Below are 14,216 nucleotides of genomic sequence, written 5' to 3' on the forward strand. Positions count from 1 at the left end.
ACACTGAAATAACACTCCAGCGCCGGGAGTCGGGGGCAGATCATAGAGAAAGCGGTGAATAAGCAATAGAAACTCGATACATCTCTTATAAGGACACGGACCGGAAAAGCGGGACAGTGTCTTCATTGAGTCGGTTTGTCGCAGTGACTGCAATACCATGTCAAATTCCACTTCAGCACCGAAACTGGCACAAATTGATTGATTGTATACTTGGAGCCGTGGTAATACATTGTTAATTATTGCATCGTTTTTTTTTTCGCTCGTACAGTATTTATGTATTCGCTGATCATAAATGAATAAACTACAAAAGAAATTACACCTACGACTTTTTTGTCAGTCAACCATCAAAATAAATATCAAATGCAGTCTGTCAATCTGATTATTAACGACAACGTGCTTAATCAAGCTGAGATATTTACGCTATGGAATGTATGTTCGAATGAAACTACAGTAGTATAAATGCATTTAAAGTAGTCCGCAAGCCTACTTCTGGAAAGTTTTCTTACAATTTCACTCGTCGATTTCACATAAGGAGATGAGTACTCTCTCTCTCTCTCTCTCTCTCTCTCTCCCTCTCTCTCTCTCTCTCTCCGTTCGCTGAAGACCGCTAAAAACCTTATCCTTCGGTCAAGTTCGAAACGGGGTATTCCTCCCAAGCCACCAGTCCGTTCTTATTGGTAGGTGCAAACGTTACATCACGCAGTCCATGACGCGCCGTCTTCCTGTCTCCTTCTGCCGTGTCTTAAAGTGGATCTTGTTGGTGGAGGAGAGAGCCCGAGCTCTACCGACGCGTTACGGAGATATACAATTACAGTTTGTAGAAGAGAGCGGCGCAAAAGAGCAACTCTCACTCTGTCTCATCTCATCTCATTTCTCTCTCTCTCTCTCCCTCTCTCTCGCTCTCTTTCTCCCGTGCGCATCACTCGCGCTATTCAGCGAGATACAGAACTATTCAACATTGTGCGTACAAGGCCAGCGCTTTCTCTTTCACCAGGGAAAAGGAGCTCAATTTTCACTCATTTGCGGAGTAAGTAACCTTGTCCTCGTGTAGCTCTACCTCGTCTGTATCCCGATGCGTTACGTGCGTCCGGGTGTGCGAGATAACCAAATCAAAACAGTACACGCCGAGAAAATAAGAAAAATAGATATTGCCCTCAAATCACAAAACTCCTACGACTTAAGTTTGAGAGTAGCTACTTCAAAAAAGATTTTCAAAGTAATTTTCAAAAGGCGTTCCTCTTTCATTGGAAATACACAGCGCATTTTGCAACTTTTAAAAGTAAGTGGCTTACCAAGTATCTTTGAATTGCTTCGAACTTTATATACTTATAATTTATTAAAATGTCTAAAATGTCTGAAGATACTTGGTTTTATTTATTTTATGTTAAGATACGTGGTATCTCTGTATCCTCGACTGGTCTTTGTCTCCGTTAAACCAATCTCTTTTCGCTATCTCTAAAGGGTAAGGTATATTATTCGGACTCCAGTCGTGAACTGCTGCTGGACTTCCCTGTGTCAGGCGTATTTTTTAGCCATTTACGTTTGTTGTTTCACTATTTTAGGCAGTTGGCAGAGTTCTCACGGAGGTTGGATTTGTTCTTGAACATCTCCCGGGAGAGTGTATTGTTTGAACTCTTTTGCCCGTGCTCCTCTGAGGTTAGTTTTTAGGTTAGCTCCCTGTCTATGACTGCTGATGGTATCTTACCACGGAAAGACAACACGAACGCAATAATGTTGTAACTGCAACAGTAGACATTACTCAAAATCGTGAAAACAATGGGCGAAATAATTGTTATTCAAAAAACATCAATGCGAGAATCGGGCGTAGCGTAAAACCATCTCTTAGATTTCTGTCCACTGACGATCTTTTGCTCGAGTTTATGTTACGTTATCGCTTAAATTATGTAGCCATGACATGTCGTTACTGATTGCTGAGGTGATAGGGCAGTTGTTGGTTCCAGGACAAACTAGAACTTCTCTTTTGATTTCAGGAAAAGATGGGTGATTTACTTGTTCATGTAGAGTTCCGTGAAACTGTCGAAAGATCTTCTTGTGAGAAGTAATGCGCATGAGCAGAGAGGGACAGGTGCGTAGTTGCTAAAGACAGGTGCTGCCCTGTCTATTTCCAGTGATAACGACCCTATCCAATGTTTAAATCCGAGTTCTCACGTCCACGACATCTCTTCTCGTGTTACACGATGTTTATGTCATTGTAATAACTAGGCTGAAATGATTTTTAATAGAACAAGATTTAAACGAATAAGAAGAATTATTTGCATTGTTTTTTAGTGAATACAATATTGTTGAAAGAATTCACACGTTATATATCAATGAAATAGTTATTTGGTAAATTTTACCTGTTCTGTTGCGAAGTTCCTCATGTTTTAATTAAGTGGACTTTTAAAAGTAATTTTGATCGTTCTAGTTTCATTCTTATGCAATATTAGACATATTTGGGTAGTGTTAAAGTTCAGTGAAAAGATCTGCTTGTTTTCTGCTGAACTTTTCGGTGAATGACCTTTGCATCTTTTCATGCCTATCTGTTGCGAGACAGAGAGCAGACAAGTTACTGAGATGGTTTTGATTTGAATTTCTATACTATTTCTCATACCTCTTCCTGTTTTTTTTTTTAAATGAGTGATTCTGCATAAATTCTTCTTGGTTTTGGTTTAAAAATATGCCAATGGTTAGTGACACTAAAATATCTGAAAGCATATGTCCAGTGGATTTCAAAGTATTTGACTTTGATAGTGTGTGTGTGTGTGTGTGTTTGTGTTTGTGAGACAGAGAGAGAGAGAGAGAGAGAGAGAGAGAGAGAAAGGGAGAGAGGGAGAAGGATACAGAGAGGGAGAAAGACAGAGACAGAAAGAGAGAGAGAGAGAGAGAGAGAGAGAACAGAGTAAGGGTTGACTGGGGCTGAGTAATGCAGGGAGCAAAGATAAGTAGGAGTGTAGGGTATCTGCTCTTAAAAGCATGGAGAGGTTTGGAAAGCCATCCGTTTGCTCTCTCTCTCTCTCTCTCTCTCTCTCTCTCTCTCCCCACCCCCTCTCTCCTAATGCTGCTGAGAGAATTACACACAGCCCACTGAAGGGGACTGTTCAATAGTAAAAAAAAAAGCATACATTGTTTGCTGTAGTTTGTCTCTAATCGGATACATATTGCAAAGTGATGTTGATAAGTCATGCTTTTTTTATATTCAAGACACAAAATTATCTAAAATTATATAGTGGCTTATGCTTTTCAAAACTTTACAGCATAGATTGCACGTTCCATAGTTCTGTCTTATTACTCTGTTTTAATTTCTATTGTTAAGTGGTTTCTCACCTTCAGTTTCCTTGGTGAGTGAAAAATTGACCTTGTGAGGCATTCTGTATTTATTATGTTTAAAAAGATTTCATATTTAATATAGTTCACATTTTTACAACTTTAACATTAAACATAAGTCCAGGTGAAATCTTTAGATTTCCAAAGTACACACTTTGACAAATACCAGTTTACCGTCAAAAGTACCATTATGGTTAAGGCAATGTATGTTTGACCCAAATCTATATCTTAACGTGACTTCTGCTGTTAGCGTGCGTGTGTTTATGTGTGTGTGAGAGAGAGAGCTAGATAGATAGATAGATAGATAGATAGATAGATAGATGGATAGATGGAGAGAGAGAGAGCAAGAGAGCGAGAGAGAGACTCTGGGTGTGGCAGAACAGGTAGATCTTAAGGGATCTAAGGAGGAAGTTCAAAACACGAGACTTTCTCTGTTCTATTAGGGCTCACATATCACAGGGAGGAAGAGAAGACAGGTCTCATTGTACATGTATCTCCAGGGAGAAAGGAAACAAAAAAAAGCCTTTGCTGACAAAGCGCTTGATGAATTAAATGGTATTGTTTTGGAGACGATTATGGTCAAATAACCCCATTATGACATGACCTCTTAGTGATCTATAGGCATGGATATTAAAGCCATTTTTCCCCTGGGGCTCTTAACCTCTTTCAACTGTAGCAGAAGATTTAAAGTTTTACCATTTTACTGCTTAGATGTGTTTTTGAACGGCAAAGGTACAACAGAAAGAAAGAAATAGAGAAAAAACAGGGGAAGCAGCCATGAATACCTGACAAATTCCGAATGTTTTTACATTGTAAGGTTGTGTTTTTCTTGTGTTTGTTTCGTTATTTACATGTAACTCTTTGATTTACTATATGAATAGTATGTTTGCTCTGAGGTGTTGAAATAATTACGATGTCAGCTTAATCTGATAACCGTGGGAATATTATTTTGTTGTTGTTCTTAGTCTTCGGCCATCCTGTTAGTCTTTATGTTTTGTCTTAAGTCCTTAAATAGATTTTCCCTCAGAGTAAAACCATGTAATCGAGGACAGTGCAGAGGTGATTAACATAAATTTATGCATTTTTTTTTTGTTTTCGTGGGAACCAACAATTATCTCTTTATTTGTCCAAGTGGGGTGGTGTGTGTAACGAGGGACTTTGCCCTTGTATGTAAAGCCCAGTCCTAATTCCACCCTACCCCCATCCCACCCCACCACCACACTCCTCACCACCCCCCTGTAAAGTTGTCAGTGTCAGGCAAATATAATCAAAATACTGCACTTGCAAATGTCTGGCTTCAGGATGATCTTCTGTTTTATCTCAATATGAGCTGGTCTTTTTTTTTTTGAGACAGAACAGTCTACCTAAGATTTATGCACATTATAATATATTGCATTCATCCTTCTGTAATAAGTGGAGAAAAGAATGTCAGAGCATGTACTTATGCCACTTTCCTTAGACTGTATTAAAATTTCTGTCTCAAAAGTGCTACTGGAAATTGCATGATCTTAGTTAGAAAAGAGAATACACAAAAATTACCTGCATATTTCCAGTTCGGAGAAATTTGTATTTATTCACTTAGGGTCACACAAAAATATGAGACCTCAGTCAATAACTAGGTATTATAATATATTAAAATAGTGGTTTTAATATTGTCTCACAGTGAATTTGATTGTTTTCTTCCTGAAAATTTAATTACTGATGATAAACACTTGAACACTAGCATCAAGGATTTTTCTTTTTCTTTTTTCCCCTCTCCTTTTCATCCACAGGCAGTCTGAGCCGTGGAGTTGAGGTTTGAGCAGAGACTTCCGGGCGATGGCCCAATAGTGTTTCCAGTGATGCCGGACCATGACAGCGAGTCCTTCCTGAATAGACAGACAAAGAGACGACGTGTGGACATCGGGGTCAAAAGAACCGTGGGCTCGACAGCAGTCACACTTACCCCAGCAGCCTGCACAGAAATCTCCACCTCAAGAGCAGCCAAATCTATCGCCAAGTGTGCTGCCATGAACACCCACCATCACGGCGGGGAACAGGACCTTCTAGATTGCCAGGGTGCACCGCCACAGCTAGGGCACGGCGACTCAAATGAGACCAAATCTAACGTTCTCCGGAAACTTCTCAAGAGGGCCAACTCGTATGAGGATGCGATGATGCCCTTCCCTGGAGCCACCATCATCTCACAGCTTCTGAAGAACAACATGGCCAAGAACGGAAGTGGAGGCAGTGAAAGTGGAGGTGCAGGTGAACCAGGGTTCCCTGGGAGTGCCCTCTCCAGCACAGGCTCTGAAGCACCCCAAGAAGACGCCTGTAGCAACTCATCTCAGGACAGTCCTCAGGAGTGCCTGTCCCCTTTCAGTCGTCCTACCCTGGGACACTTCGACATGGAGCGTCTTAATGACGAACACCTCAGGGCCAAGCGGGCTCGTGTAGAGAACATCATCCGTGGCATGAGCCATTCCCCTAATGTTGGCATACCGACAACCCCTAGCACCAGGTCAGGGGAGCGGGAACGTGAACGAGAGGGTGAGGTTGATGGAGAAGGACCTCGTCACCCTGCAAGTCCACGTGAAAGCTATAGGGAGAACAAGAGAAAGCAGAAGTTGCCCCAGCAACAGCAGAGCTTCCAACAGCTGGTGTCTGCGCGTAAGGAACAGAAGGTTGAGGAGCGCCGACAACTCAAGTTGCAGTTAGAAGACATGCAGAAACAACTGCGTCAACTCCAGGAGAAATTCTTTCAGATCTACGATAGCACGGATTCTGAAGGAAATGATCCAGAACACGACGGTGGGAATTTCTCTGAAGACAGTGCACGGTCTGATGCAGGGCTCGTAGATGGAGATCTTGACGAACCCCCGGCACGAGATTCCGCAGCTGGCCGTTCTGATGTTGAGATGTCAGACCTGGATCCGGGACATTTTCTGGATCGTGCACGGGCCCTGCTTCGGGAACAAGCCCTCATGGCAGAGGGAGAAAAGCCCAAGAGAGAGGGACCACTTCGTAGCAAAGGACAAGGTCAGGGCCCAACATCCATGCATGCCGAAGGAAAGCAGCTAGCAGAAACTTTGAAGCAGGAGCTGAACTCTGCCATGTCCCAGGTAGTGGACACAGTGGTGAAGGTTTTTGCCAAACCTCCTCGTCCTCTCCCACAGGCTTTCCCATCCATGCAGGTGCCCCAGGACCGCTTTGCTGTCAACGGGGACAACTCAAACTTCCACACAGCCAATCAGCGGCTGCAGTCCTTTGCTGATGTCATCATTCCCAGCCCTCTGGAATCTTTTGGGGGAGTCCCGCTGCCCAGTGCCAATGACCAGACTGAGGCGCTGCCACTAGTGGTCCGGAAATCCACATCTGAGCACCACCAGTCCTCAGCCGTTGGTGCTCACGGTGGGCACCACCACCCCTCTCTCCACCCATCTTCTCTTTCTGCTAACATGGGCTTCAGCCCTCCATCATTCAGGCACCCTTTCCCCCTCCCTCTTATTGGCTACCCGTTCCAGAGTCCCTTGGGAACACCTTCAGGGGGTTATCCAGGAAAGGATAGGGGCTCTCCAGACTCCATGGACTTCTCAAGGGAGACGACCAGCTTACGGACCAAGATGTCATCCAGTTTTCATCTAGGGCACCATCGTTCCTGTTCCCCGACCCACCCTGGTAGCACTGCAGAAGGGCCATCACTCATCAAGTCTGAGTGTTCTGACCTCCAGGACATGTCTGACATCTCACCGTACTCAGGGAGTACAATATCCTTTTTTTGTCCTGTAAAATGAAGAACTGTAATATGTTGTTGCCTTGTTGATAAGAGTAGTTTCCTCATTGTTTTAACCACCTTGACTTTAACTTGTGCTTTTAACCGGTTGTATTTTAGAATGATTTCATTGGTCTATTTTCTTTTTACAGTATCTCTGTCCGCAGTTCCTCTTCTTTTGTCATAAAACCTGTCAATCGTTCCTCATTAACTGGAGATCTTTTGTATTTTCTTTAAGGCTGTCTGCAACTGTATTTCTCATTTTGGTAGTTCCTACTCCAACCACAAAGGTCTGCTTCATGCCTGTCTATAGATAATAGCACCCACTTAACTTCCATAGCCACTGACTCTAAATGTTACACAAGATAGTTCCCTAAGATGCCTGTCTTCAACCCTAATGCCCACTGTTTGATTAAAGGCTAAGAAGCAGTGCATTGTGGATTCTCAGGTTAAACCCACTGGGACAAAAGGTCTAAGGGGCCTCCCAGGGCTCCTGTTGATCCAAAACTGTACTGATGTCTAAGTTTTAATATTCATATGAGAGAAAGCTGTTGTAATCCCAGCTCTTAAACTAGTGGCCGTTAAGTACACTTGTGTTCAAATTAACATTGTCTTGAATGGTTTTTGATCCTCTTTCTAAGCCATTCCCTGCACCTCAGTTCCTTTTATGCTGGCCTCACTCATGTTTTGTAACCATGCAGAAGGGTTCACCTGAGGACTCAAGAGCCAAGCTGCTCTTATTGTAGGTTTTATGACAGACAGTCCAGCAGATCACCACCCCTTTTGCTTGTCCTGAACTTATTATCTCTAGTTATAAAAAGAGAGGGAAGAATAATTATCGCTTCTTTTCTTTCTCTTTTTTTTTTGGCTTCATAAAGATCTGTCAACAGCCTGAGGGGCCCTCAGCTGTTGCATGGCAGCCAAATAATTTTTCTTTCTTTTTTTTCCCCCTCTCTTGTCTTTTCTTTGAAGCAGACGTTAACAGGTGTTTGCGGCTGGATGTTTGTCTTTCATTACTCTGCCTTGTCTTGTCTTCTGACCCAAAGGCCCAGGCTTTCCAAAGCAGTAATCCTGAAAAAGAGTGAGCGAGAGAGAGAGAGAGAGAGAGAGAGAGAGAGAGAGGGAGAGAAAGATGGAATATGAAAGGAAAACAATTAAACAATGTCCCCACACACCAGATGCTACCATTTCCATTGAAACTATATTTAATATTGCACTTAAACAGATTAGTGTATGATGAAAACAGAACAAGACAAAAAAAAATCCCTGCAAATAAGCCCCTTACAGTATAGTTTACATTATTAAAACTACTCACCAAGATACTGTTTAATTACTTTTATTTTAAGTTGTTCTGCTGAAACAGAAACAGTTTGTCCAATTTCTGAAGATATATATATATTTTTTTTAATGTTGTAATGGGACTTAAAATTCAGTTGAAACCATGTCTTCAAGCCTATAATACTCAATTTTAAACCCCCCCCGATAATAACCTGTGATTACACCCCTCATTTACTTTTTCACTTGGCCTTGGATTGGCCCTCTTAAGCTAAAGAAACAAAGCTAACAGTAAAACATGAGGGAACACCTCGTGCAAATGACTGGGCTTAACCAAACATTGCGTTTTTTATTCAAATGCTCACAGCAGCGTCCAGCTGCCAGTCGCTCCCCTCCCAATGGCCTGAAGAGATGTTTCTTGTCACATGGCGTCTTTGCATCTCAAGACAAATGGGGTTGCTCAGCTTCCTGCCAGGTCATTTGCATAGGATGAGTGGCCATGGGTGCGGCTCCAGAGATAGGGAGCTGGGGGTGGAGGGATGATCCTGGGAATGGGGTTAGGATTATGAATGGGGATAAAGTGTGCTTAAATATTGGGTTGGGAATGGGGTTAGGTTGTAGCTGGAGTTTGGAACTGGGTTGAGATTGGGAATAAGGTTGAGGTTGGGGAGGTTGTAGGGAATTGCAACAGCAATACGTTTTGGATTGGGAATGGGGCTACGTTTGGCTTGGGATAGGAAATGGGGTTAGGACTATGAGTGAAATCTAGGCTTAAGATAAAGGCTTTGGATACAGTTTGATGTCAGGAATAGTGATTTTGAGAGAAAAACAACCAGCACTTTTTCCTTATATCTTATTTTACTGAAAGAAACCAGATTAGGCTTGAGTCTGAGTAAAGGTCGGTACTCAGTTTGTCTAATCATAGAGGGTTTGTATCAGGGTTGAGAATGGGTAAACTGGAGAGTGTTTGGCTTTAGTTAGTGCAGCACTGGGTAGCTAAGCAGGTGAAAGTTCTCTGGATGTCCTCTGGGTTATTGGCAATAGCTTGTTGTTTGACAGTCACACAAAAGCCTGTGACCCTCTCACAGGGCAGAGGGAAACACGGAAGACTCTTTGTTTAGCAGAACCGCAAAATCAGCCATTTTGTTGTTGAGGGGACGTTTCAGCAGCAGAACGTCCTCGCAGGGAATGTCGTTTACTCAACACTGCCCTGTTTGTGGTTTCAATAAGTTATTGACTTGTGAAATGTCTTTTCAACAAAGTCTCTCTTTCTCTCTCTCTCTCTCTCTCTCTCTCTCTCTCTCTCTCTCTCTCTCTCTCTCTCTCTCTGCTGTACCAGTTAAAGGTAATTGTTACAGAGGCCGCTCTTTTGAAAAATGAGATAAGTTTGTCGTTACATCACGTTATTAGGTTAAACCAATACGTGCAAACTGGTTTAGGGCAGAAAGAGGTGATGCCTCAACCTTTCTTGATAAAGACCCTTCTGTAGAGTTAATTTCTAATTTTTTAACAGTGCGTCATACTTTGTTTTCAAATTCACGAAATATAGAGAGGGATTTTATGAGGTAGATATTCAGCAGTAATAGTAATAATAATAATAATAATAATAATGTATTTTTCAGAAAATATGCCTGTTAAAAAGAGATAATAAAATTAGAGATAAACAACTGCCCAATGTACTTAAAGTCATAATTGACAGGGCATCTCTTATTTGTTGTCCATGATGTTACAGTGCTTCCTCCTGTCATGTTTTAATGTTTATGGCGCAGTTCACATAAAACCACTCATTCTTTGTTTTTTTCTGAATGAAATGATGGTGTCCTTTTCGGAAAAGAGCAGCTTGTCCCCTTTTTTTCTGTGTCCATTGTGTAGTGTGTGCTATGTATGAGCAGATGGTGGAGGAGAGGGTCACAGAGAGATGGAGAGAGAGAGAGAGATAGAGAGAGAGAGAGAGAGAGAGAGAGAGAGAGAGAGAGATGCTCTTTTGGGTGTTTTCCCTGGCCAACGAACACCCTCCTCTCTCTCTCTCTCTCTCTCTCTCTCTCTCTCTCTCTCTGTCCCATGCAGCTCAAGGGAAACACTAACAGTACACATTCATTAGAGAGGACAGAGAATAGATATCATAGCCACACTTAGACTATTTTACATATGATAATAATCTTAATTTGAAGACTCTCTCTGACGTAAACAGAGAAACGAACAGCCTTTAGCTGTTGGGTTTTATCTCTCATGAAATATTTTATCACATGAACTGTCGTTTAACAGTTTATCAGTTTTCGGCTTTGTGTGTGAGGACATGCCGGTGTCACAGATGCGGCCTCATTAGTTTATGGCCATGGTGATTGTCACCTCTCACACTTTCTGAGATCAGACATCACAGCTCATACCAACAGCCCGGTCTCTTTGGTCAGCTGTATCAGGATCAGTATCTGTGTTTTCCCACACAGAGATTAAGAGCATGAAAAGTCAAACTGCTCTTAACTCACAGAGGCTTTTCTTTACTCTGAGTGAGTGAGAGATCAAACGGCGATGGATCTTATTATTGTTTGTCTACCTTGTCTTGTGAATACCCCTAAAGGCTTCTCTTAGTTCTTACCGCTGTCTTTTTCGGAGATATGCAAAATCTTTCTTTTTTTTTTTCTTTTTTTTTTGAGTGTGTGTGTGTGTGTGTGTGTGTGTGTGTGTGTACGGAGGGAAAGACTTTGCTCGCTTTGACTATGAAATGGGGATCTTATGTAAAACTTTCCGGCAGTGGTACTCAGCCAAGTTCGTTTTGGCGTGACACCAATGCCATCTTGAATAATGATAATGACAACAGCAAGCAAATCTGTCCATCTTATCTTGAGCAAATGAGGCGTTTCTTTTTTTTTTCCTTAACCTCCTCATTTCCACATTCAGGAAGGGCTTTCTCCCAATCACCTGAAGAAAGCCAAGCTCATGTTCTTCTACACCAGGTATCCCAGCTCCAACATGCTAAAGATGTTCTTCTCAGACGTCAAGGTAAGTCCTAGCACTTGAGCCATTAAAGCCTTCACCTCTGCATGCTGTGTGTGTGTGTGTGTGTGTTCCTCTGTGCTCTTTTATGTTCTACCCCAAATATATTTAGGCCAGGAACATTCTCTTCAGAATCTCTCTTCCTGTGGTAACTTTGACTGTAATTTTTCTGACTGACACTGTGTTGATTGAAACATGGTTACAGTTTTGGAATAAAATGAGTCAGTGTTCGTGATCAGGAGAGACAGAGAAAGAGAGAGATGGATGAGTACGTTGGTAAAGAAATAGAAAAAATAAATGAGGACAGACGTCTGGGTGGGAAAATTTGCAAGAGAAGAAATAGGTATGGTAAGGATGGAGGGATGATGAGAGAGAGAGGGGAGTGACAGATGAATGTGAGGTTTGGAGGTCAGCAGAGTACAGAAGAGTAGAGTACAGATGACAAAAACAAAAGTGGTGATTGTGTAGTTATGTGTGAAGCCTTTGGGGACATATGGAGGATAAGAATTATGACGGACGGTTTCAGGGACTCTATTCAAATGAGCAGATAAAAGCCCTCTCTCTTTCGGTCTCTCTCTCTTTTTTTTTTTTTTTTTTTTACCCAGCTGTCCCTTGGGCTTTCCGTATCCACGACAACCATTACCTCAGGGTTATGTGAGCCAGCGAAAGCTAGACTTTGTGAGTTGGTGGCAGGATGTGTATGAGTGTGTGTGTGTGTGTGTGTGTGTTTGTGTGTGTCTGTGTGTGTAGAGTTTGCCCAGGTCATAGGTGTGTGTTCATCTCTGATGTAATTGGCTTTGCGGTTTACATAGTGACTGAGTGTCCGAGACACTTGGCTTGGAGCCAGGGTTCCGTGCCTCATTTGCATGTCGGACACCAATTTTGAAACTGTCATTTGCTTCCTCTTTGAAGGACATATCAGTCATTCTTCTCCCTCATGGATGAGGTCAAAACTATGTCACCTACAAAATTTCCCTTCAGTCTGCTGTTCAGTACATCTATCTATCTATCTATCTATCTATCTATCTATCTATGTCAGTTTAGTTTCTTATCACTACAAGTATTGCGTTTTATTGCCAGAATGGTACCTATTGTTATTACATGTAGTAACTTCATTAACTCGTCAAGTAATTAATTTTGATGACAGCAAATCGTACAGCAAATCGACGGCAAATTTTGACGACAACAAATCGGTTCAAATGACAATCAGAACAGTCCATTTTTGCTGTGAACAAGATCAGTAGAATAATGATTAGCAAGTGGCGAATTGTTTTTGGGTCTGTTACAGAAAAAGTAAAATGTCAGTTCTCAGGGGCAAAGCTACAAATGAAGACATAAAACTGCAATTATCCCTTCATGAATATGTCTTAACCTAATGAATTGAACATTTTTACATAATCCAGTCAGGACGGGAATAAAAGGTTATTCGTAATAACATTAAATTATCATGCACTGAAACAGGGTCAAATAGTTAAGGCTATTATCTTACTAGGCTTTTGTTTCCTTTGCTAATGTTAGAAGACAATGAGCCCCCCCCCCCCCCCCCTCCCATGCTCCCCCCAACAAAACACTCCCTCTCAATACACACACACACACACACACACACATATTCTGAGAGCCACCAGTGAAGAGCTATATGTTAATTACTCATCCTTCACTGATTCTTCATATTTGAATATCTCATGAATATTAATATGGATTTATGAATAAAGACTTGCGAGAGAGAGTGCTGCTTTATGAGGTTTGATTACATAGATTATAATTAACGTGGGAAAACTCTTGCCGTGTCCTCCTAACTGCATGGCAAATGCTTGACATGCTAGTTAATTGGGGATGGCCTTTTTGACCTTTTGACCCTGATGTGTGTACACGAATCGACAGCTGAAATAATGTTTTGATTATGTAAGAGGAAGGCTTAGCGTCACCTCACTGACTAAATTAAAACGCTGACTGATTCTGTTTTGACTGTAACACACAATACACAGATAACTGCTAAAATAACTCAAGAAAACAGTTTTGAGTGAACAAAGCTTTCAAGAAATGAAGGATACAAAATGCATTCATGTAGGTGTAGATCTTAATTAAGCAATTAACACCAAATTATGCTTAAGGTTACATATAAAAATGCTGGACAGGTTTTGTTAATGATCTAAACTGTATGACATGGTTTTCTCACTCATCACAAGTCAGTCCAGCTAGAGACCTAATGATGGATCTCCACGTGTAACAACATTCCTTGCATCCCTTGAATAGAGTTGCAGACATTTGTAGTGTTTGTACCAAAGAGTTTATGCTACACTGCAGACTCAGGGTGACCCAAGTCCTCACACTGAGAAAGTGTTTTGATTTCAATTGGCTGTTCAAAATTCAAGTAGCATGTTCTTCATGTGTGTTTCTGTTAAATTATTCAACAGGAATTAATGGTATTTCATTCTAATCACTCCAATTTGATTTCCTGTTAAGATGTACATTCATTTATGGTAGCATTTTTTTGTACAGTCTGTGGTCATTATTAACATTTCTCCTTCAACATATGGCTGACTGGGTTTTTGTGTGTTCAGGTTTTTTTTTCAATGTTGCTAGAGAGAGCGAGAGAGAGAGAGAGAGAGAGAGAGAGAGAAAGAGTGAAAGAGTGAGAAAGAGAAAGAGAGATAGGTGACATCCAGGCAGGTAAAAGTTGCTGCAGAGACTTCAGTGTTCTGGCTTGCCTTATGTGTGTGCGTGCTCGTGGATGTGTACTTGCATGTGTGTGTGTGTGTGTATGTTCACTCAGGGGGCTCTGAAGAGATTAACTCACGTTTATCAGTCTGTCTGAAACAGGAAGTCTGATCTCAGAGAAGAGGCCATCCGCACAAAAGCCAGACTCTCTCTC

At 41.7% G+C, this 14,216-nt stretch overlaps 1 protein-coding gene across 1 annotated transcript in view; it reads left to right on the forward strand.

Moving 5' to 3' along the window:
• Positions 1-792: 792 nt before the first annotated feature.
• The window catches only part of LOC115818167 (prospero homeobox protein 1-like), a 27,599-nt gene continuing 14,175 nt past the window's right edge, over positions 793-14,216 (forward strand). The window contains exons 1-3 of the mRNA XM_030781462.1: positions 793-1,027; positions 5,097-7,070; positions 11,243-11,350. Of these exons, the coding sequence (XP_030637322.1) occupies positions 5,166-7,070; positions 11,243-11,350 (2,013 nt within the window). The 5' untranslated portion in view covers positions 793-1,027; positions 5,097-5,165. The remainder of the gene's footprint in view (positions 1,028-5,096; positions 7,071-11,242; positions 11,351-14,216) is intronic.

The sequence above is a fragment of the Chanos chanos genome, chromosome 8 (assembly GCF_902362185.1).
Source record: "Chanos chanos chromosome 8, fChaCha1.1, whole genome shotgun sequence".
Classification (NCBI taxonomy): Eukaryota; Metazoa; Chordata; class Actinopteri; order Gonorynchiformes; family Chanidae; genus Chanos; species Chanos chanos.